Source organism: Natator depressus, chromosome 10, assembly GCF_965152275.1.
Source record: "Natator depressus isolate rNatDep1 chromosome 10, rNatDep2.hap1, whole genome shotgun sequence".
NCBI classification, from domain to species: Eukaryota; Metazoa; Chordata; order Testudines; family Cheloniidae; genus Natator; species Natator depressus.
In genome coordinates, this window is record NC_134243.1 from 41,351,247 (window position 1) to 41,376,498 (window position 25,252).

The 25,252-nt window shown below is 41.4% G+C and overlaps 1 protein-coding gene across 9 annotated transcripts in view; it reads right to left on the reverse strand.

Annotated features, from left to right (window-relative positions):
* The window catches only part of NEO1 (neogenin 1), a 520,914-nt gene that overhangs the window by 99,788 nt on the left and 395,874 nt on the right, over positions 1-25,252 (reverse strand). For 5 of the 9 annotated variants that reach the window (XM_074965871.1, XM_074965869.1, XM_074965867.1 and 2 more), the window contains exon 8: positions 6,672-6,891. In XM_074965871.1, the coding sequence (XP_074821972.1) occupies positions 6,672-6,891 (220 nt within the window). The remainder of the gene's footprint in view (positions 1-6,671; positions 6,892-25,252) is intronic. The other 4 variants (XM_074965873.1, XM_074965872.1, XM_074965870.1 and 1 more) reach the window with 1 other exon arrangement.

A 25,252-nucleotide genomic window follows, 5' to 3' on the forward strand; every position in this document is an offset into this window, starting at 1 on the left:
GGAGGGCGGTAGGGATAGGATACAGAGGGCCCTTGACAAATTAGAGGATTGGGCCAAAAGAAATTTGATGAGGTTCAAAAAGGACAAGTGCAGAGTCCTGCACTTAGGACGGAAGAATCCCATGCACCGCTACAGACTAGGGACCGAATGGCTAGGCAGCAGTTCTGCAGAAAAGGACCTAGGGGTTACAGTGGATGAGAAGCTGGATATGAGTCAACAGTGTGCCGTTGTTGCCAAGAAGGCCAATGGCATTTTGGGATGTATATGTAGGGGCATTGCCAGCAGATCGAGGGACGTGATCGTTCCCCTCTATTCGACATTGGTGAGGCCTCATCTGGAGTACTATGTCCAGTTTTGGGCCCCACACTACAAGAAGGATGTGGAAAAACTGGAAAGAGTCCAGCGGAGGGCAACAAAAATGATTAGGGGACTGGAACACATGACTTCTGAGGAGAGGCTGAGGGAACTGGGATTGTTTAGTCTGCGGAAGAGAAGAATGAAGGGGGATTTGATAGCTGTTTTCAACTACCTGAAAGGGGGTTCCAAAGAGGATGGCTCTACACTGTTCTCAGTGATAGCTGATGACAGAACAAGGAGTAATTATTTCAAGTTGCAGTGGGGGAGGTTTAGGTTGGATATTAGGAAAAACTTTTTCACTAGGAGGGTGGTGAAACACTGGAATGTGTTACCTAGGGAGGTGGTGGAATCTCCTTCCTTAGAAGTTTTTAAGGTCAGGCTTGACAAAGCCCTGGCTGGGATGCTTTAATTGGGGATTGGTCCTGCTTTGAGCAGGGGGTTGGACTAGATGACCTCCTGAGGTCCCTTCCAACCCTGATATTCTATGATTCTATGATTAGGAAAGTATTATTGAAACACCAAAGCCACCCTAGCTCTGCCTCATCCCCATTCCCTGCAGATCTATCCATTGTACCCACATGGAGACATTTTGCTGGAGATATTAGGGGGAACAGACTATTTGCAGAGTTTGGAATTGGTGGAGTTGAACCCTGGAGGAGATGGAGTTAGTATTGTCCATGTATTTGGTATATGCAATTTACACCACTATCTTGTACCATTAGCTACCTAATTAATGGACCAACTCCTATGCAGTCTGTAGCCCTGACACAGTAGCTAGGTGTTTATGCAAAGTTTCACACTACGAAAAAACACTTCTGCACTTGAAACCTTGTACACACTTTGGGAAACCAACTTGATTTTGGTCATTTTTAGTGACGAGACAAAAAGGCAGGTATGACTTAGTGATTTTTAGGGAAGGCAGTACTTTATCTTCCGTGGGTACACTTAATGCCCTGACTGTAGCGACATGAAGTCACGTGCCACAATTTAAATGTGATTCCATCAACGAAAGCAGGTCACTTCTCCACACTGAAGTCACTGATGTGAGATGAAGATGATGGTAATGGTTTGAGGACAGAGTTATTTCTGGTTTTCAGTTCTGTGAGCAGTGATACAGAAGCAGAAAAGATGGCTTCTATAGATTTCTATATTCGTGGGTGTGTGGTTTCAAGTCTAACTATGATAATCCACACAGCCCCTCTTGCCCATGTAGCTTCTTCTTTCTGTATCCAGATCCTACTTTTAGAAGAGAAATATTGTACCCTGGGATGGAGGCACTTAAAGATTTAGTGGATTTATCTGGGGAATAGTTCCTAGACCATTAGATAGGCCCCAACTGCTCACTGCCTCCATCTGGCTCTCTCTGATCACTCACAAATTAGTACAAAATGTGACACAAGGTACTCTACTGCCTGCCCCCTCAAGACAGCTTCCCATATCTATTACCCCCTCACATTGCATCTGTCAGCATTTGGACCATGTGGAATTTATATAATCAAAAACTGCTTTGTAATAATCGGAGTAGTGAAAGCAGACAGAATAGTTGTCTGCATAAGTAGCTGCATTGCAACTGCTTGTTTTCAGTTGTTTATTTTCTATAACTTTCAGCTCTCCTTTTTAAACTTATTCTCTGCTTGAGGATGTTTTTTTAAGCAAGGAAAATTGATTCAGCTTCTTTGGAATATGAGGAAAATGGAAAATATAAGCTTTCCTCTTTTTTTTGCAACCTCTTTTTGAACAGCTCTACAGATGAAGCAGCTGATAAGTGAAAGCTGACATCTGGTATGGTATTACTGCTCATGAGCAGTGCCTGAGCATTGCCATGAAAAATCACACTCTGATCATGAAAAGTATATTTTGCAGTCTTATCATTAAGCTCGTAAAGTGAGCAGCTAAGGTAGGCCATGCCATATCTATGTGTGGCTCACTTCACTGTGCAGAGAAATTCAGTGAAAGTGAAACGTCGATGGATGGGCATTCTGCAGGAACCACCTAATTTGCTGCTCATCTTGTATAAAGTAAAAGCTGCACACATCATTACAGTCTGTCAGTTGTGTAGGACAGGGTATTCCAGTGGTGTCCAGACAAACAGTTTCACATTACAGAATTTTTTTCCTACTAGTTTTTCCTCTTTTTCCTGTAGAAATTCTGTTTAAATAGCTATGTGAGAAGAATGTTAAGTTTTCACTGTTAGTCACACAGAAGTCAGGAAATGACAATGCAAATACAATTGTCCCTTTGTATATACACACTAAGACATAGTCCTTAATTACATGATCACATACTGTAACAATGAATGGGACTAGTAGCAGAGTAAGGTACTACTCAACATGATCAAGGGTATGAGAATCTGGCTCTAAATTGTTAATATACATACTTGGCAGAAAAGACACCTCTCATGACCTGATTTTCAAAAGTGACGCAGCACTACTGCCACTGAAGACAAGGTGGGTGAGATAATATATTTTATTAGACCAACTTCTCTGGTGAGAGAGACAAGCTTTTGAGCCACACAGAGCTCTTCATTTAGGTCAAAAGAGCTCTGTATGGCTCGAAAGCTTGTCTCACACCATCAGAAGTTGGTCCAATAAAAGGTATTACCTCACCCACCTTGTCCCCCTCATATCCTGGGACTGACATGGCTACAACTACACTGTAGTTCCACTGAAGTCATTCCAACACCGTTAAAAGTCAAATCATAAAGCAAAGATATGTTGGCTCATTATGACTTTGAAAATAGTACAAGTATACAGGAATATAAAAATATTAAATATTAAAATATATGTGGACTTAAAACATAAGAAAAAATATAATGTTTTATTCAACAAATAGAAAGTGATCATGTGATTAAAGGCTGTTTCATAACAGATACGCAAGAGGGGACAGAGTTACCCTTGTACATGCAACCTTAACACTGGGATTTCATAATTTCTGAGTAATTAACTATGTAATTGTAACATTCTCTTAACATTTTAAAAATTGGATTAACAAACGATTCTGCCACAAAGCCATACAACTAGTCAAAGAAGCCAGTCGGCATCAAAAAGTGTAATGGGATACCCACTGTCAACTTCACCACTCTTCTGTCTGAATTTTTTTTTAGACTACTATGGTTAGGATATCTAAGTTTAGTGTAACAGAGTTCCAAGAAATAATTCTCCCCATTTTTCAGTTTATTTTGTGCATAATCAGTTTCCCTTGTTCGTTTGATCGTTCCCTGCAACAATGGACAGAAAAACATTTAAACAGGAAAATGTGATTGCAAGTCACAAAAAAGTGACCAAGGGACTTGTTAACAAACTAATACCTGAAATTAGCCTTAGCTAAGAATTTTCAAATTTTTTTTAGTGTGTATTGTATTTTAATATAGAGATTGTCTCATAACCCACCTTACAAACAAAAGTAAAGTACCTTAAGGCTGTGAAATTCAAAGGGTATTAAGGGGAATTCAATGGAAGTTGGGTGTGTGACTTCCTAGGTATCTCTGAACATCCCAGCCTTAGCATATGTTGCAATGAAAGATAGCAAACACTGGAGGTGGAGATATGGAGGAGCTAGTACTATGTGACAAATCTGCTCTCTGAAGACCATCAGCAGTCCATGCATCTCAGCTTGAGAACTTCTGTTCTTATTCATTGTTTTTAAAAAAATTGATTAGATTTCAAGTTGACAGTATCCTTTCTAAAACAAAGTTGGTATTTCTATGCCAAACCTTTTTCTAATTTTAATTTGATTCAAGATGTGAGCGCATCCCATTTGTTGCCCGATATCTTCCAAATACCTTCTAGAATCCTACCACAGGATTTGTTTGTGAAATTTCAAGCAGATTGGTTTAGGTAGAGTGAAGTTAGTGACTGTATGCATGACAAGAGTCAAGCTTTGAATGGAGGACTAGCTTCAGGCTCTGAATGGAAGATTAGTTGCATTGTTAACTAATATAATCCCCTAATAAACAATGCATTTGAACAACTGTTTGCTTAATTAAGTTCAGTAGAATCAAAATTCAGCCTAAACTGGATAAACACTGGCAACTTCTCAGCTCATGCATAATTTGAATATGGTAAGGCAGTTAGCAACCACACTCATTTTTAACGAGAAGGCATAGCATTTAGAGAGGACGATGGTCATATCTTACTTTTAATCTAGTTCATTATACTTTCTTTTAGCTTCTTATTTAAGTTACACACATTTTCTAGCCATAGGTACGCGGATCTCCAGGTCCAGCTTTCATCTCAGGATCTCAACACTTTACAAATGTTAAATTACATAACACCCTTCTAAAGTAGGTAAACATTATTTTTATTTGGCAGAAAAATACACTTATGCAAAGAGATTAGCAACAGAGCCTGCAGGAATGCTGACTGGGGCTGTGTCCACCTCACATGAGGTATGTCTACACTGCAATAAAACACCCACGGCTGGCCTGCATCAGTTGACTCAGGCTCATGGGACCCAGGTTGTGGGGCTATAACATCGCAATGTAGACATTCAGGCTCGGGCTGGAGCCTGGGATCTGAGACCTTCCCCATTTGCGGGGCCGCAAAGCCCAGGCTCCAGCACAAGCACAAACATCTACACTCCAATGTCATAACCCCGCTGCCTGAGTTAGCTGATGTGGGCCAGCCGCAGGTGTTGTATTGTAGTGTAGACATACCCTTAGGCACTGATCCAGCAAGATTCTTAAGCAAGTGCCTAACTTTAAACACAAGAAGTCCTACTGAAGTCAGTGACATGACTCACATGCCTAAAGTTAAACAAATGCTAAAAAACCTTGCTGAATTAGGGCCACAACAGAATTTGTGTGGGCCAAACTAAGAGAACCACGGGGGGTATTAGCAGCAAATCAATCCCTGCCTACATGGTAATGCCCTGGAGTTTCTTAGGTAATTCTCTAAAGATTAAGGGATGCTTCTGCCCCTTTGCTCAGGAGAGAAACACTTCAGCAGGAAGTTTCTTCCTTGTTCCTGCTGTCTTATTTACACAACTGAAGACCCTGAATTGGGGGAGGCAGGCAGGCATTCCCAGAAAGTTGCCCCCTGAGTTCCCAGATGGTAGAGGCACCAGCTCCCTGCATCCCCTGAAGACTTGCACTGCTTAAACTGAGTATTAACTCCTGTTTACCAAATAGGGGAGCTTCTACCTCATGGTGACATTCTGAGCAGCAGATCCTGTTACTAAGAAAGCTAGATGGATTGAATTAAACTGGTGAAGCATTGTGCCAACACAAGATTCATGAATAATCAGCACTACGATGATTTTAATGGCAATTCTTGTACATAAAGAAGTCAACAGTCACCAAGAGTTACCACACTGTAGTATCTGGAATCTGACAGTATGTCCCTGGTTTTAGAACATAAATAATTTCTGCATTTCAGATATTGTGGTGTGGTATCTATTGACTGTTTAAGGGCTAACATGGTGCAAGAGTTTAGCACACTATCAGCATCCCATAGGTGGCGATAAAGTCCACATGCACTTTTAGCTATTAAGCAGTCTGCTCAAAGTATGCAACTGACCCTTTGCAATGATTCAAAACCAGGCTGATGCCCACTTCACGAACACGCTTCAGTTTGAAAACTACCAGTGTTTGTTTTCCAAGTATATTTTACTTGTCTCTTGAAAATTAGCCCTGAAACAAATATCAAAGACTGCCAATTGTAATGGTTTCTAGTAAAACTTTGGCAACCTCTCTAGCCCTTCAGCTTTTGGACACTGTATGGAGCCACTATATATATATATATATATATATATATATATATATATATATATAGTGGACACCAACAAATTAGACCTGAATAAAGACTGGGAGTGAATGGGCCACTACAAGAAATAATTTCCCTGTGCTGACCTTCTTGTCAACTGTTTGAAATGGGCCACCTTGATTGCATTGGCCTCATTAGCACTACAAAAATGATTTCCCCTCCCTTGGTATTCACCCCTTCTTGTCAACTGTTGAGAATAGGCCACTTCCACCCTAATTGAATTGGCTCGTTAGCACTGACCCCCCACTTGGTAAGGCAACTCCCATCTTTTCATGTGCTTTGTATTTATACCTGCCTACTGTATTTTGCACTCCATCCATCTAATGAAGTGGGTTTTAGCCCACAAAAATTTATGCCCAAATAAATGGGTTAGTCTCTAAGGTGCCACAAGGACTCCTCGTTTTTTTTGCTGATACAGACTAACATGGCTATCACTCTGAAACCTATACATATATTGTTTGCCTGTAGAAACTAGTGTGAAGGGACAGTATTTGAGTTGTGAAAGGATGCAGAAAACTGAATTCAATCCAATTCACAAGCATAGATCTTTACCTGTTTATACCTTCCTTGGTGTAGAATACTGTATAGGTGAGGTTGTCTCCATGAGGATCTGATGCTGGTGTCCGCCACGTTAGTTTGATGAAGCGAGTAGAGACGAGGGAGGCCACGACATCCCGAGGGGCCGAAGGCAACGGTCCAGTTGTGGCTGGTGCTAGATGGTCAGTAGTGGCACTGGTCAGTGAAGTGGGAGGTAATGTTGGGATGGCAACATCTTGTCATGTGCAAACATTGGGGAACATGAAGGGCAAACATCACGACGGTTTAAAAAAAGAAAACAGAAAAAAACAAAAGAAATAAACAAAACCACGATGGGAAACAAAACAAAATGAACACACACAAAAAAGGCCATTAAACTGAAGGCTGACATGCAGGCAAAAGGTAACTACTGAAAACTAATGGGAAATATTAAAGGACACATCACTGTAGAGCAAGCAGACCAAATCTCCATTGTAATGGAAGTGGCAAGGGAAGGGGAAGGGTGAGAATTGAGGAAAAATATCACCTCATAAGAGGACACATCCGTGCCCAACAATATTTTTCATTTTTTGAGAGAAAAAAAAAATTAACGTTCATTTGCTATTCAATAGTACATTCAAACCTGATTTTCTATTTTACTTTGTTAAAATGTGGTATTAATTTGTACTAGACTCAGTTATAAAACGTAATCTTTGGATTATACAAAGCTCATTGAAGAGGCACTGCAAAGTTATCCAGTTCTGATGTGTAAATTATGAAGTAGTTTAGCAGAGTTCCAGTCACGTATCAAACTATAGTGTCATCTACCTGCTGCATAGTACCATGTAACTGGTATCTGAAGGAGTTTGGGGTGTAATACAGTCAATACATGTGATGCAGTGATATTCTTCCCATGAAATTTAGACAGGAAGGTTGTGTTTTTTCTCCAAGGTGCTCCTATCTTCCACCCAAATCAGGTATTTCTCTCCAACAACTAGTTACTTCTCATTGTTTATTAATTTTTTCAATGACAATTTTAAAGGGTATTAACAGAACCACACCTAATGTTGCTTCATGACATGAAGAATACGATGTAAACTTTGTTGTAGAATGTCTTGTATGTCATCATATATGATGCTTCTATACTAATGCTGAGACAAATCCCTTGGATTAATATATTAAAAAGTGGTAAAGTGTAATCTGATGCATGTTAATAGCAGTCACTACTGTATGTAAATAGTTTTATGCTGAATCCCATTAAGGCAATCCATGCAAGCCTCCACTAAATCTAGTGCAAATATTCTGTGTAGGAGAAGCCCAGTTACATGCAGTACTATAGGCTGTGCATGCAGCAACTCTGATTGCTAAGGTCACCTGACATTTTTTTTCAGTTGCTTACAACTTTATTAAAAACTTAAAGCATTCAGGTTGACTTGTTTTTGGAAATGTCATCTAAAATGGTTCAGCCATTTCCAAAAATGTGGTTAGGGAACAATACATGTTTCTAACACTCTTACAAACATTTTGTTGAGAAGTCATGTGGACCCTAAACTCAGGTGTCTAGAGGCAAAAAGTCCAATTCATTAACTGTCCACTTTCCAAGCTGTGTTATACTACTAAAATAATAGCAGAGTATTATTGTTCCTTTATAGTTTTTCTGAAAATTATTTCATACTTTGTTTTACATTAACCATGTGGGAGCCTAATCATCATGTCCTAAATATTACTGATGTAAAATCTGAATCAGCACTAGTTGAACAGTCTGACAATATTGTGATTGCTTGGATAATGGAGCTGTTTTTGACCTTCTTGGAAATCAGGATTAAATTGGTATTTACAATAAGCTAAAAACATCTTTGATGCATGCTATGTAGTTTGCAGGCTTTACATTTAACTTTTGACACTTTAGTAGAGGCTCTGGTGTGAATTATTAAAATTTGGAGTTTGTCTCACTCTTTTGTTGATGGTACACAATATGCTATTAAATTTTTTTACGCAGTTATAGCATCCATAGGAAAAAGGAGGAAGTGACTGATTGTTGTGCACTGGAGGCATAGAGGGACAACTGCAGTATTGGCGGATGATGAGCACCTCTGTCATGAGTGGCAAGGACAAAGCTACAGACACATCCACAGAATAAAATAACGTTACAGTTGCATGAACGACACACAAGACAGCAAATCAGCGCAGACACTGAAAGACAGGGCTATTGATAGTGTTACTAAAAGAACCTTCATTTTAAATTCCAAATATGAAAACTGTCAACAAAATATCCTCTCAGTCTTGACCAAGCACAACTTTCTGTTCTCATAATTTCCATTTCTCAAACAACTGACAATGGCTAAAGCACTATATACAATACACTTACAACCATGCTTAGAATTTAGTTTATGCTTCGTATCACTTTCATATTGCAGGTTCAGTCCTTAAAAAAAAAAAAAAACCAAAAAAACCCACCCCAACAACTCGCCATGTTTTTATGGTGCTAGAAGTGATATTCATTGGCTGATAGCCTAGAATATTTGCTTTTATCAGACCTACAGAATGTGACAAAGTCTATAATGAGAACTACTTAATATGAAACAATCACCGCACACAATAACCAACAAAAGCACAGGTCTTTCGAGGCAAAGGACCACAGCAAATAAGTCTCCATCTCTCTTCTATCTTCTCCTTTGACTGTGACCGTGCATTCCCTTCACTGACTGGGCCTTAACTCCGCCCCACATATCACATATGCCATTCTACCTATCTCCACTATAACTGCCACATAGTCCACATCTGCTGAAATCCCCGCACCCCTTTTTTAAAAAAAATCTCCTCTCTGACCTTGTTTACATTGGTAATGTTTGGGAAAAGCATAGGTGAAACCATCATGACCACTAAATTCCAGTGACACTGACATTGTTGCTGGGATACTGTGATCAGAGTCTATTTACTTTAAGAAGAGTAATTTTCAGAGATTGTCTAAGGCACCCAGAACCTGGGATAGGTGTGTTTTTGCTGTAGAGTAGTAGAAACTGAAATACAACAGACTAATAACTGCTCCAAATACCAGCATGTACAGAATGCCATTGGCTCTTCTCAGACAAACTATGTAGTGCAGTCAGCATTCCCATCTTCAAACAACTCCACTAGGTTCTCATCCATTTCAGAATCCAACCCAAGTCCCCCCCCCCCCCCCGCATATCTTTATGGATTTCTTACAGACCTTGGGCCAGATTCTAGTCCTCGTTCTTGGGCCAAATAAGAGCTGCAGCAACCCAGGAGAGATGTGGGTGTATGTGGCCTTACACTGCTTCACCTTGTACTCCTAGGTATATGGGAGGTACCAAGGCATAAAGGGGGTAAAGCAGGAGAATAGCATTCATCAAAGTGCTTAGATGTATGCTTAATCTTAATCATATTCATAGTCCCATTAAAGTCAGTGGAACTCCTCTGAAGCTCATATTTAAGTACCTGCCTCACTGTTTCACTGGACTGTGTCCCTAATCACTGACACCCTTTATGTTCCCTCAACACAATCTTGGCATTGTGGATAAAAATGTGGTAGTGTTCTGTATAGCTCCTGTATTCATGAATAATCTCCCTGCTAGGGTGACCAGATGAAATGGACAAAAAAAAAGCGGCCAGAGCGGCCAAAACCACAATATGGGGACAAATGGCGTCCCGACCGTGCATCGGTCGGGACGTGGGACAAAGAACTAAAAATTGGGACAATCCCAATTTTATCGGGACGTCTGGTCACCCTACTCCCTGCATAGCTGAAGACTCTCGTTTTAAATTCCAGTTGAAAACCTATTTTTCCCCTGCAGATTTTATTTCTTTTCCTTCTACTTTTATCATGTTATTTCATGATTTAATTCCATGAAGTACTTTGGGATTCAGTTTGTGTGAAGAGTGCTATGCAAATATCAAGTTGTACTGTACTGCACAGAAGCCACATCAGGCAACCATATGTCTTCTGAAGTGGTAACTACTGGTTCATCCCTGACAGATGACTGCTTCACTGCTACGGGGTAGCATTTTCATAAGCACTTAACTGTGTCTGGAGCCTAAATTCCATTCCAGGGAGACTTAGGCCCCTAACTCAGTTAGGCACTTTTGAAAATATTACCCACATAATTCCACATAGCATCAATTTCATTGGCTTAACACTCAAAGAAAGTTAAATAGCCACCCTTTTAGTTGCTCAGCCTAATTCCAGGAAAAATAAGGGAAACAAATATCTGTTATGAATTTAAAAAGAAAAAAATTAAACTCAGTAGCAAATCTTTTTCCACAATAGCAGTTCTCCCTCCTAAAATCCAACACTTCTTGACATTCTAATTTCAAAATCTGCATTTTCAGAGTACTTTAGATCAGGGATCGGCAACTTTTGGCACGCGGCCCATCAGGGAAATCTGCTCGCAGGCTGGGACGGTTTGTTTACCTGCAGGTTTTGTGGTTCACTGTTCGGGAAGCGATGGCCAGCACATCCGTCGGCCCACGCCGCTTCTCGCAGCCCCCATTGGCCTGGAACAGCGAACCGCGGCCGGTGGCAGCTGCGATCAGCCGCACCTGCAGACGCTGTAGGTAAACAAACCGTCCCAGCCCACCAGCGGATTTCCCTGACGGGTGCATGCCAAAGGTTGCCGATCCCTGCTTTAGATTAATGTTTTGGCTAGTGTATGATGTCTTGGTAACATTGTCAGGTGATTTATTTAAATTATAAGCTCTTTGGGGCAGGGTACATGTCTTACCTATCTTTGCAAATCAGGTTAACCATGTTAATTAAAAAAGTTATATAAAGGTTTTTAAATAACCAAACTGAAACCAAAGTACCTGATGAAATCTGCCCATAAAAATAACTCTAATGAATTTTTTTTAAATTCACGTTTAATTTAAAACACATTCCACTTATTAATATATTAATCTCTACATATAATGAAACACACCCATCATTTGCTTCAAGTAATCTGTACACTGTATTTGAGGAACCTGAGGGCAACAAGCCGAAGCATCTGGGAGAGCTGCCAAAATTTCCCAGATTAACAAAAACTCAGTTGTGTCCTTGTGTAAGACTAGAGACTGGAAATACTTCTCCTGACAGCATTGTAGGTAGATCACTCAAACACAACAAAAACCAGCGGGGTATGAAAAATAAACCATGAACCAAATAAATGCACGAAGGACTTGTACATTGTACATGTAAGGTAAGCAAGGAATAGGCAAGCAAACTCACCCATGGGAAGCAGCAATTAAATATCAAGTTGGTCACAAATTGGTATTTTTGATAGCTATGGTATGCATTTAGAAGACTAAGTTATTTCCTTCTTCCATTCAGCCCCCCACTCTCTTTCAAAATGCCTCGAATGCCATTACAAACAGATTTGCAAGTACAATGCTCAGCAGTGCACAGCTATGTCAATGAATAATTACATTAAAATTAGTTTAATACCCGTAAAGGAACCACTTTATTATCTCAAACTTTTAAGCACAGTTTAACAAGGTATTTGCGAAATAAGTCTTTATATCCATTTCTCTTGAACATTCCTTAAATTGCTATTTCTGGGTAGTTTTGTATTAATCTCAAATTTTTTAGCAGCATGTCAAAGATGCAAGTGATATGTTAAGAACATGGATAAAGAATCATGTTCCACAGTGCCAGAAAGATAAACAACGATCAATCTTCTCAATTATTGCTGATATTGAGATTCTTTTAAAACACATTTTTGAATGGGCTCTCAAGGAAAAAACTCCAAACATTTTCCACACAGTCTAATGGCCACCGATGCTGCACAATCCACAGACAGTATGATTCCTCGATCATTTGAAAGACATGGTTCAGCAGAACCACAGCTGATCTTAAATAAATCAGTCCCCCTTATATTTTAAATAGCAGCTCCACTGTGCTCAGAAGGTTGTCATTAAATAATGATATGGTTGCTAAAAGTACATTTTGGGCAATGCTGAAACACGGGACTTAACTGCTTGACCAATGGACACTGAAAAGAGGCCGATTTATCTGTCTGAACCATAAAGACTGGATAAACATTTTTAAATAGTATGAAACAAAACTTCCAATATGTTGCTCTTTCTGCTCCAAGAATGAAGTTTTCCAATGCATTTTATAGTAAACTCAGCAACAAAACATGAGATGCTTGTATTATGAGACCTAAACTGATGCAGATGATCTTTAACTATCAAGATGAATGGTCATTGCAGGCACTGGGCATTCAGTAAGTCTCCAGCTATGATGCCTGGGATTGATATCAAATGTTATAATGTGGGAAATGACTAACCTACAATTAAAAAAATAGAAAAATAAGTTTATCATCCAAAGATATATAAATGTTCTGTCAGACATTATAATGTATGTGCTATAGATTTCCTACACATAGCTCTGCCAATTTGCCTAGGCCATGGGCTGAAATATCTCATGTTTATGATATGCAAAGAGTGAATTCCAGCTAAGACAAGCTTAACACAAATCCTACTGACACAGCTAAAGAGAAGATTCCTTATAATGCACCTGACAGATCTGAAGACCATAAGGTTTCCAGTTAGACCAGCTGTGGCAATGTGCAGAATGAACACTCTGGAGCACGATCTGGCTTGCTAATTGCTCAAATCTGTTCTGTCATACCATTCCTTGGCAAACATTCTAGTCCAAGGGCTTTTCTTGAATAGTGACTACCTATTGTGACAATTGTATCAAAATGCTTTGTAATGTTCACAAATAGCCACAGGGATCTAGACTGAAACCAAAATCATTGTTATTGGCCACTTAATACACAACTGAAACCAGGTCTCCAGTGGTGAAAGCACAGTATAAAACATTCCCTTAGTGGTTTTCCATCCAGTAAAAAAGTGAGGATGACTACTAGATTTTGACGGCTTAAGATGGTACAATTCTTCAATGACACAGCAAAGAGAATCTCATCATTATTAAAATAATTTGCTGGGGGAGATAGAACTAATTCAAATATATTTAAGTGATGTTATTCTATGATAAGCATTTCAGGATGCTAATGTGATCATTTAAAAAAAGTTCTCTCTATCAAAAACATCACTCCCAAAGGGCTACTAAAATGAAATGTTTTATTGGTTAGCTAATTATGATGAATATTTTCCATGCTGTCTAGCCCCTCCAGTTTAGATTTCCCTTTTCCTCTCTCTTTCTCTCCAACTGCACACAATGGCATAGTCACAGGTTTTCTTCCTGCTTTAAGCAATAGCATTCCAATGCCAACAGCCTAACACTGACTATAGCAAATGAAAATTAAAAAGGGAAAATGGTTGATGACCAAGGTCATTTTAAACTACACCGAAGTGGTGGTTTATGTAAAACTGCAGGTTTTACTACGCATCAGACATAATAAAGAGAGAGATGTATATAGTAAAAATGTTTGTCTAGTGACCAGTACACCTAACTAGTCAGGAATCTTGCATTCTGCTGACAGCATTGCCACTTAGTGGCTGAATGACAGTGGACAAGTTCAGTTCTCTGTGCTTCAGTTTTACAGATCTGCAAAATGAGGATACTACTGCTACAATCTACCTAGTAAAGCCATTGTTGAGAATTACCGAACATTTGTGAACGCTCAGAGCCTTGGATATAAAAAGATTATATATAATGCTGCAAGCGTAAAGGAAACCCATTTTAAGATTACAAACACAGAGATCAATGTTATAGCTACTTGAGAACAATGTACAAAACCTTTTTTTAAAAAAACAGCAAATGACCATTTCACCAAAAATCATGAAGTTATTCAAAATGTTTGAATGCTTTATCCTCTTTAATTGTAAAATTAAAAATAAATGTCTCATAAGAACCAAATTGCCAGCTTTGAATTTAGTTATTCTGGCAAGGTTATTTACTTGTTAAAATAGCAGTCTTTTCCGTGTAGATTGACAGTCAAAGAATTACTAAATGCTAGGCCAGAATATGAATTTGAAACATATCTCAATTCCATCAAAAGCACTGTTTGCCCAGCTTTGAGAATCACAGAGAATACCCTCTACCTCTCCTACATTTAGTGACAGAATATTTATCTTTGGTCTTGGTTAGGAGGCTGTGAAACTTTAAAGAGCAATAGTCACAAGCTACATTCACCAACTAATCAGATTCTTTGACATTTGCCTTTGCAGAATTAAGCAATACAGCATCACCTGGTGGCAGTGTTATCGTCATGAAATAACTGCACCATTACGTATTTACCATATCTTATCTTTTAAAGGGCAGCCCCCCATCTGTTTCTTGTATCAACCTAATCTCTTTTTCTTATGCTTAGACTAAGTTTTTCAGTGAAGGGCTTGTTCTTTTGTTATTCCTAACAGTGCAGTAGGCACTACCACCATAAAACTAAATAATATATTAGTTGGTGATACAAGTCCAGTTCTTACTGGACAAGTGTCCATATCAATAAAACTGACACTTTTGCTGACAGTCTCAGCAGATCAGTATGGTGACTGAATTACTTCTTCACTTTGTAACAGATATTCAGTACAAACACACCTGAATTACACCTTTCTTAGGGCTTGTCTATATGGACATTCAGTACACAGCAAACTAGGGTGTGAATCTAGCCCGTGTTAGCCTGCCACGGTCTAACAATGTGCACCCTGCTGATGTGCATTAACAGTCCACTAATGCGCTCTGACTTAGACCTGTTTCAAAGAGAACTAAATCAAACTACTATAATAAACTCTTAAGACAATGAAGACAATATATGGTCACAGTGTGTATTCTGTGAACATACATACATTCAGATGTGTACAGTTTTGGCAATGAGTACATTTTTAAAAATATTTCATTGTAAACTTTTAAAGGAAGTCATAAAATCCAGGATAATAAAGAACACTCCTCCCAAAGTCACGGCATTGTGAAATGTTTTGCTTTAAAGGAAGGAATTTGATTTTTTCCTGTCATATAAAACAGTCATTAAAAAAGGTGTGACAGACCTTACTGATGCATCACACAGCAGTGAGTCCAGAGAGGAAGCAGCCTCTCCTATAATCCTAATCAGAAATGCTGCATTTCAGATAAGATACCAGCATCCAATAGAAGGGAGGTAAAAAGAAAAAGACACTGAATATGTTTCTCATCATAACAGACACAGATACTAAAAAGAAGTAAAAAAACCGAAACACACAGTCATATGCTCTTCCCCCAGAGACCTGCAAACCTAATTCTCAGAAACGGGCTTTGCAGCTCAAGCAAAACCATAACTACATATTCAAAAATGAAGTAAACAACATACTACAACATTTGAAGATTAGTTTTGTAATATCCTGTCCCCAAGAACACGTAAATAATTAAAAAAAACAACCCTAAGACAATGCCATCATATAGCAAGGCAACACAAAATACATCCTGTATAGACTGCTCTGGGAATGTAAATATTCTTAAAAATTGTATTCTTATGCAGAATTGAAATCTCTGAAGAAAAGTGGAGTCTCTAGCAATGTGTGGTAGTTTGACTTCAATTTTTCATACCAGTAGAAAGCAACAATTTGATTCTGACATCTAATACACTATATTCAAACATAAATAGTTCTTTATAGAAAAGTTACAAATAAAAATATAGTACACACTGGAAAAAACATTTATTTTTACTGCATGTGGAGCCATTTACAGGCAATTTACAGAGTTGAGGAGTCAGACTGCAGCAACACTACTTCCAGCTGTGATTTCATTAGGCTTCTGCTACTGACTTGCTGAGTGATCTTGGGCAAGTCACTTCACCTCTCTGTGTCTGCTTCTGATCTAACACTTTGTGTTTCTTGTCTATTTAGACTGTAAGCTCTTCTGGGCAGATGCTGTCTTTCACTTTTCATTTCACCGTTTGTCCAGTGCCTAGCAGAATCAGACCCCAATTTCTGTTGGTGGTTGTAAGCACTAATGTAATACAAACCACAACAATAATCTCACAAAACAAGCAGACTTGGGCATACGACTAAATGGCAGACATCCAAGCAACATCTGTAGAGATATTATGCATTGTTACTGACCTGAATAAATACTAGTTTATTCAAGTGTAATACCTTTTGAAGAGACCATCAAAGATTCCCACAATCGGGGATGGACACTTTTTTAAAATTGCAGTATAAATTGAAATAAATACGTGTATCTGTTTTGGAACTGTGGCCGGTGATCTGATGGGTGGTATTCTAGCCCTAGCACAGAACACTACACAGCTGGAAGTGCCAACTTTCAGATAGCCCTGGACAAATTTCTGTTTGAGGTATGATACTCAAAACTACCAAATTCTCCTTGCAGTTTCAACTGGATACAGCATTCTTCTTGCTTCCATGTCTTGAACTTTTGTGTGGTACTGATAGATACTGTTATATTTCACTGCAGAGATGGCTGAAACATTTCCTGCATACAGTATGTCTGCAAAGTGCTCTGCAATCCATGGGTCCAGATCTAATGCATTCGAGGGTGCTGATGGAATTGGCTGATGTGATTACAGAGCCATTGGCCATTATCTTTGAAAACTTGTGGCAATCGGCAGAGGTCCCGGACCATTGGTAAAAGGCAAATATTGTGCCCATCTTTAAAAAAGGGAAGAAGGAGAACCCGGGGAACTACAGACTGGTCAGCCTCACCTCAGTCCCTGGAAAAATCATGGAGCAGGTCCTCAAGGAATCAATTCTGAAGCACTTAGAGGAGAGGAAAGTGATCAGGAACAGTCAGCATGGATTCATCAAGGGCAAGTCATGCCTGACCAACTTGATTGCCGTCTATGATGAGATAACTGGCTCTGTGGATATGGGGAAAGCGGTGGATGTGATATATCTTGACTTTAGCAAAGCTTCTGATACAGTCTCCCACAGTATTCTTGCCAGCAAGTTAAAAAAGTATGGCTTGGATGAATGGACTATAAGGTGGATAGAAAGCTGTCTAGATTGTCGGGCTCAATGGGTAATGATGAAAGGCTTGATGTCTAGTTGGCAGCCGGTATCAAGCGGAGTGCCCCTGGGGTCAGTCCTGGGGCCAGATTTTTTCAACATCTTTATTAATGATCTGGATGATGGGATGGATTGCATCCTCAGCAAGTTCGCAGATGACAATAAGCTGGGGGGAGAGGGTACACTGGAGGGTACGGATAGTGTCCAGAGTGACCTAGACAAATTAGAGGATTGGGCCAAAAGAAATCTGATGAGGTTCAACAAGGACAAGTGCAGAGTCCTGCACTTCGGACGGAAGAATCCCATGCACCGCTACAGGCTGGGGACCGACTGCCTAAGCAGCAGTTCTGCAGAAAAGGACCTGGGGATTACAGTGGATGAGAAGCTGGATATGAGTCAGCAGTGTGCCCTTGTTGCCAAGAAGGCTAATGGCATATTGGGCTGCATTAGTAGGAGCATTGCCAGCAGATCGAGAGAAGCGATTATTCCCCTCTATTTGGCACTACCGAGGCCACATCTGGAGTATTGCATCCAGTTTTGGGCCCCCCACTACAAAAAGGATGTGGACAAATTCGAGAGAGAGTCCAGCGGAGGGCAATGAAAATGATCGGGGGCTGGGAAACATGACTTACGAGGAGAGGCTGAGGGAACTGGGCTTGTTTAGTCTGCAGAAGAGAAGAGTGAGGGGGGATTTGATAGCAGCCTTCAACTACGTGAAGAGGGGGGTTCGAAAGAGGATGGAGCACGGCTGTTCTCAGTGGTGGCAGAGGACAGAACAAGGAGCAGTGGTCTCAAGTTGCAGTGGGGGAGGTCTAGGTTGGATATTAGGAAACACTGTTTCACGAGGAGGGTGGTGAAGCACTGGAATGGGTTACCTCAGGAGGTGGTGGAATCTCCATCCTGAGAGGTTTTTAAGGCCCGGCTTGACAAAGCCCTGGCTGGGATGATTTAGTTGGTGTTGGTCCTGCTTTGACCAGGGGGTTGGACTAGATGACTTCCTGAGGTCTCTTCCAACAGTAATCTTCTATGATTCTATGATAATCCTTTCATATAAAAGGCCCTGGATATTGGTAAGTAAATTATTATTGACATGCCTCTGTCTTCATAGACTTCAAGGTCAGAAGGGACCATTATGATCCTCTAGTCTGATCTCTGCACATTGCAGGCCACAGAACATCGCACATCCACTCCTGTAATAGACCCCTAACCTCTGGCTGAGTTACTGAAGTCCTCAAATCATGGTTTAAGGACTTAAAGTTACTGAGAATCCACCATTTACACTAGTTTAAATCAGCAAGTGACCCTTGCTCCATGCTGCAGAAAAAGGTGGAAAAACTCCAGGGTCTCTGTGAATCTGACTTGAAGGAAAATTCCTTCCTGACTCCAAATATGGCGATCACTTGGACCCTGACCATGTCGTCAAGACCCACCAGCCAGACCCCTGGGAAAGACTTCACTGTAGTAACTCAGAGCCCTCTCCAATTAAGTGTCCCATCACCGGCTATTGGAGATATCTGCTGCTTACAGTCGCAGACTGGCCACATGCCTTTATAGGCAGTCCCATCATACCATCGCCTCCATAACTTATCAAGCTCAGTCTTGAAGCCAGTTAGGCTTTTTGCCCTCACTGCTCCCCTTGGAAGGCTGTTCCAGAACGTCACACCTTTGAGGGCTAGAACCCTTTGTCTAATTCAGTATTGTCGGTATTTTATGCCACTTAAAGAATAGCTGTGACACCCTGAAGTTTGAAAAATATTTTTTGATATTGTATCAAAAAATATTATATGAAATATTCTACTATTTCATATAATTATGATTTTTTATATTTGTATTACAAATAGATTTCTAAGTCGAAGTTCATATGCCCCTGCTGCTTATTTATCATTTATTTATTCACTAGAGTGTTATATCTGACAGTACGCTCTTTATAGAAACCATCCAAAATGTCGGGAAATCACATATAGGATAAAAAGAAAGAGCAGATGAACTCTTAATAAAGATCTTGAGTTCCTAGTAATTAAGAACAAGAACAGATACAGAAACATTATAAACAGTACTGATCCTTCAGTACGTATAACTTTCAGTGTTTCCATTAAACATCAATAGTACTAAAAAATAAACTTCTGTCACCAGCAGAAAGAGTTCTAAAAGGTCTGTGTGTACGTCAGAGCACACAGAAATTTGAAGTTACATTCCAACCACTTAAGGTCATGGCTCGAGCTTGCAGCAATGGGATGCAACACTCGTCTTACACATGAACTATTTTATTCTGTTAGTTGACTACTAACACAAGAACCCAATTTAAAAAGCAATTGCAATAAACATGTTGCAGAAGAAAAGAATGAGATAGGCTCTTCTCTCTAACCCAAAGGTGAAACATTTACCACTGAGAAATAGCAAAACCTAGCTTCTTCATGACCTAGACGGACACAAGTAGGAAATCAGATCTAAGCATGGCTTCATTTTTTCCTTATTCCTCCCACAGTACCTTTAGTATTAGTGTGTCAGCAGCAAAACCAGGCAGAATTAATCTGTCTTTTTAAAGACTTTGGCACTGCGTTTACCACCCCAGCCCCCGGATCAAAAACATCATTTAAAAAAAAGTATCACACCATATTTTTAAGGCAGTGACAACTTTCACTTCAGTTTCTATACTGAGATTAGACAACGTACATTATTAAAAACTGAAATTCCTAGTTTTATGCCTTATTTTTAACAATGCTTTGAGCCTGCTACAAAAGCTTATATTTATTTAGAATTCCTTCTTGACACCACTACACAAAAATTAAGATAACATCTGTAGAAAATTAATCTTCTCCCACACTTAATATTTTAACTGTATGAATTCTATTGCATATACAGCCAAAATGTAAAATAACCCCCTTTTTTTTTTCCAAATGGCGTTCTGCTGTCTATGACATTACTGTATAATTTAACAACTTTGAAATATAAGCAACCAATTAAAAAATTTCACACATTAGTTCCCTTCTGGTGCAAAAGCTGATTTTTCCTTTCCACACATACAATAAGAGGTTAGGATCAAGCATAAGTCAAGGCTTGTTCTGCCAAATTATTATTTGTGAGTAATAGAGAGAGGGAAAAAATCCTTTGGTAGAATTGTCATGTAGCTAGAAACCTGAAAATCTAGTAATGGCACTCATTCGTGATATGGTGTTATAGTTCTGGCCTTAAGGAACATCACAAAAGAGGAGGTTACTTACCTGTAACTGGAGGTTCTTCGAGATGTGTGGTCCCTATCTGTATTCCACACTTGGGTGTGCATGTGCCTGAGTCTGGAAGTGTTTCTTAGCAATGTCCATTGACCCACATGTGCGCGGTGTGTCCCCTTGTGCTCCCAGCTGAGGGTATAATAGGTAGTGCAGGTTGATGCCTCTCCAATCTCCTTCTTACTGTCATGGAATCCAGTCTGAAGGAGAGGGATGGAGGGTGGGGAGTGGATAAGGACCACACATTTCGAAGAACCTTCCGTGACAGGTAAGTAACGACCTCTTCTTTGAGTGATGGTCCCTACATGTATCCACACATGGTGACTCGCAAGCAATGATTAGCGTGGAGGTGGGTGCAAGAATGCCAATGGAAGCGTGGTCTGCAGTATGGCCTGGCCTTGGTGGTGTCTGTAGCTGCTGTGTATGTGTGTGTGTGGGGGTGTTGGGATGGGTTGTAGCATTTGCAGATACATCCCAATACCCAATTTGAGATGCTTTGGGACAAAAGGGATCAGTCAGCAATGGCCACAAATAGTTTTGGCGATGTTTGAAAGGGTCGAGTCCTGTGTAGGTAAAATGCCAGTGGACAGCAGATGTTGAGGGAGTGCAAGGCTCTGTCAGCAGGGGAAGCGTGTTGTTTAGGGTGGAAAACTAGCAGGTGGATGCTCTGATTTAGGTGGAATTCCGACACCCACTTTTGGGAGGAATTTGGAGTGGAGACCCAAGGACAATTTGTCCCTGTGAAATATTGTGTCAGGCGGGTCCACCATCATGGGTAGTTCACTGACCCGTCTGGCTGAGGCGATGGCTACTTTCATTGAATGTCACTTTCACACGTTGCAAACAGTTTGTGAGGGCACAGAGAACAAGATTAAGGTCCCACAGGAGTGTGGGCTTGAGTACTGGTGGAAAAGTGTTGAGTAAACTCTTCATGAAGCAGATTGTGTTGGGGTGCATAAAGATTTGTGGTATGGGAGGGATTAAGAGGGTAGCAATCATGATCTTGGAATGATCGGACCACCATGTGAGGGAGGCCAGAACGGTCTGGGGAACAATGACCCTGGGGTCCACAGGGTCTCTGTTGGGTCTGTATATGGAAAGGAGCCAGGCCTGAAGACAATGCATATGGAGACATGCATGCAGTGTTACATAGGTGCAGGGTGCCATATGTCTAAAAAAAGGAGAAGCAGCAGCGGACCATGAAGCATGGTCTGTGACACTCATCCTTGATAAGAGCTGTCAGTGCTGCTAAGTGGTCTGCTGGGGGAAAGTCGAGCCGCACTCCAATAAAGTTTATCTTCTGTGTAGGCATCAACACTGACTTCTCCTCATTGACGCAGATACCCAGAGATGCCAGGAGACTGTAAGGAGCAAAGATCACAGCGATTGCTTCTTGGTGGATAGTGTCTCCAGGGGCCAGTCGTCGAGGTAGGGGTATACTGAGTAGCCAAGGCAGCGCATCTGGGCTGCTATCACGGCAAATACTTTTGTGAATATCCATGGCACTGTCGTTATGCTGAATGGGAGGACCTGAAATTGGTAGTGTGGGCATCCTACCTGAAAACAGAGAAACTTGCAGTGGGTCAGGTGAATATCCATGTAGAAGTAAGCGTCCTTCATATCGAGAGCCGCAAACCAGGTTCCTTAGGGAGGGAGAGGACAATCGATACTGGCATAACCATATGGAATTTGGACTTTCTGGTAAGTGTTCAGCACCTGGAGATCTAGAATGGGGCGAACTTTTTCAGGATGAGGAAGTACAGTGAGTAAAAGCCTTGCCCCCTGCTCTATCACACCCTTGAGGAGCAGAGCATCCACTTCTTGTTGCAGAATGATGGGATGGGTCCTCAGGGAGGAGTTGCGGGGGGGGCGGGTGTCGATGTGGTTGAAATGAGAGGAATTCTATGGAGTATCTGTGGTGGATAGTCTCCAGTAAGTAACTGTTCATGGTGATCTTGCCCCAATTGTGGGTGAACAGGGCAAGACGGACTCCAAATATGATATGGGGCATCGTGGGTGGCATCAGGGCAGGTTTGTGGCTCTCAAGCTTCACATCAAAACTGAGGTTTTGCCTGTTGCTGGGAGAGGGTTGAGGAGATGATCATGGCGGAGGCTGGTAAGCATGACCACTGAGATTGGTGTCACCAACATGGAGGATCCTGGTAACGTTGGTAGTAGGCTAGGTATGGAGCGTGTGGGCGTGGGCAGAACAGTTGCCTCTGCTGTCCGCATCTCAGGGCCAGGGTATATATACCCAGGGACCGTAGCGTGGCCCTGGAGTCCTTCAGTGAGTGGAGGGATTCGTCCATCTTCTCATGGAAGAGTTTGTTCTCATCAAAGGACAGGTCCTTGATGGTATTTTGGACCTCCCAGGGGAAGCTGGACGATAGTAGCCATGAAGCCTGGCGCATAACGACCTCAGTTGCTAGAGGGTGAGACGACGTGTTGGCCGCGTGCACAGTGGCCTGGAGGCCCGCCTTGGCAGCCCTTCATCTACCAGCGCCTGGAATTCCTGCTGTTGGTCCAGTGGCAGCTTGTCCTTCAGCTCTACTATGCTGTTGTAGTTGTTAAAATCATAGTTGGCTAGCAATTCGGAACTGTAGTCATGCTGATGAATATACCTTCCTGCCCAGCAGGTCCATCCTCTTTGCTGCCCTGTTCAGAGGAGCAGACTTCTGTGGGTGCTTGTGCACCCCCTCCGCTGCCATGTGGACAACTAGAGAGCTGTGGGGGGGAGGAAGGGGAATGCGTAAAAAGAAAATCTGCCCTTTTACAGGTATGAAATACCTCCTCTCTTCCCTCCTAGGTGTGGGGGCACAGGAGGTGGGGGTGCACCATACTGCACGTGAGGGTTGGAGGATGGCCTTGTTAATGGTTAGAGCTACCCAAGAGGGCCCCTGGGGTTGGAAGATGTCCAGGAGCTGGTGCTGCATGTCCTGAACCTCCTCCAACGGGATACCTAGGTCTGCCACTACCCTTAGGAGCAAGTCCTGGTACTGGCGATGGTTGTCCGGTGAAGAGAATAGGAGGGGAATAAGTGCCTCATCAGACAATGAGGATGTAGCAGAGCCGGTGGTACCAGTTCGATGTCTGTCTCTTCCTCATAAAACAATGACGCTGGTGGCAAATGGGGGATGGTCGATAGGATGCATTAGATGGTGCATAGTGTTTGCGATAGGGATCCCAGTGTCCCCAGGAGGGCCAGAAAGAAGGGTCCCTAGGTCTTGGTGGGCCCCATGGGTAGCAATCACAGGCTTCTGTTGCCAGAACATACACTGGGGGGTAAGGTGGTCTGTGCGCAAGTCTGGACTTCGGTGTGACATTGTGGAGAACGAGGGTTCTGGCTCCGAGAACTCCTTGGGCTCTGAAGACAGTTCCGGCAAAGGGAGTTCCGTCGGTACCGGAGGGCTGTGGTTTGGCAACAGGACAGAGTTCTCCAGCAGCAGCGGTTCATCCTTCAGAGCAGTGGTTGTCAACCAGGGGTACGTGTACCCCTGGGGGTACACATACATCTTCCAGGGGGTACATCAACTTATCTAGATATTTGCCTAGTTTTACAACAGGCTACGTAAAAAGCGCTAGCAAAGTCAGTACAAACTAAAATGTAGTACATACAAAATGAGAAAGGAAGCAATTTTTCAGTAATAGTGTGCTGTGACACTTTTGCATTTTTATGTCTGATTTTGTAAGCAAGTAGTTTTTAAGTGAGGTGTAACTTGGGAATACGTAAGACAAATCAGACTCCTAAAAGGGGGACAGTAGTCTGGAAAGGTTGAGAACCACTGCTCCAAAATAGGGATATTGCCAGAGGAGAGGAGACTGCGTGTATGGTAGGACCAGCTCCTTCGTTAACGAGAAAGGCTTGGAGCGCCCAGAAGTTCATGGTGTGCTCATGAAGGTGCCAGAAGCGCCTGGTGGCATCTGCGGGGCGGGCCTGTCTGAGAGGTGCAGAGGTACCGGTGGAATGGGTGGAGCACACACACCGGTGACAGGTTTCAGAGTAACAGCCGTGTTAGTCTGTATTCGCAAAAAGAAAAGGAGTACTTGTGGCACCTTAGAGACTAACCAATTTATTTGAGCATAAGCTTTCGTGAGCTACAGCTCACTTCATCGGATGCATACTGTGGAAAGTATAGAAGATCTTATTATATACACACAAAAAGCATGAAAAAATACCTCCTCCCACCCCACTCTCCTGCTGGTAATAGCTTATCTAAAGTGATCACTCTCCTTACAATGTGTATGATAATCAAGTTGGGCCATTTCCAGCACAAATCCAGGTTTTCTCACACCCCCCCCCCACAAACTCACTCTCCTGCTGGTAATAGCTTATCCAAAGTGACCACTCTCCTTACATTGTGTATGATCATCAAGGTGGGCCATTTCCAGCACAAATCCAGGGTTTAACAAGAACGTCTGGGGGGGGGGGTAGGAAAAAACAAGGGGAAATAGGCTACCTTGCATAATGACTAAGCCACTCCCAGTGTCTAT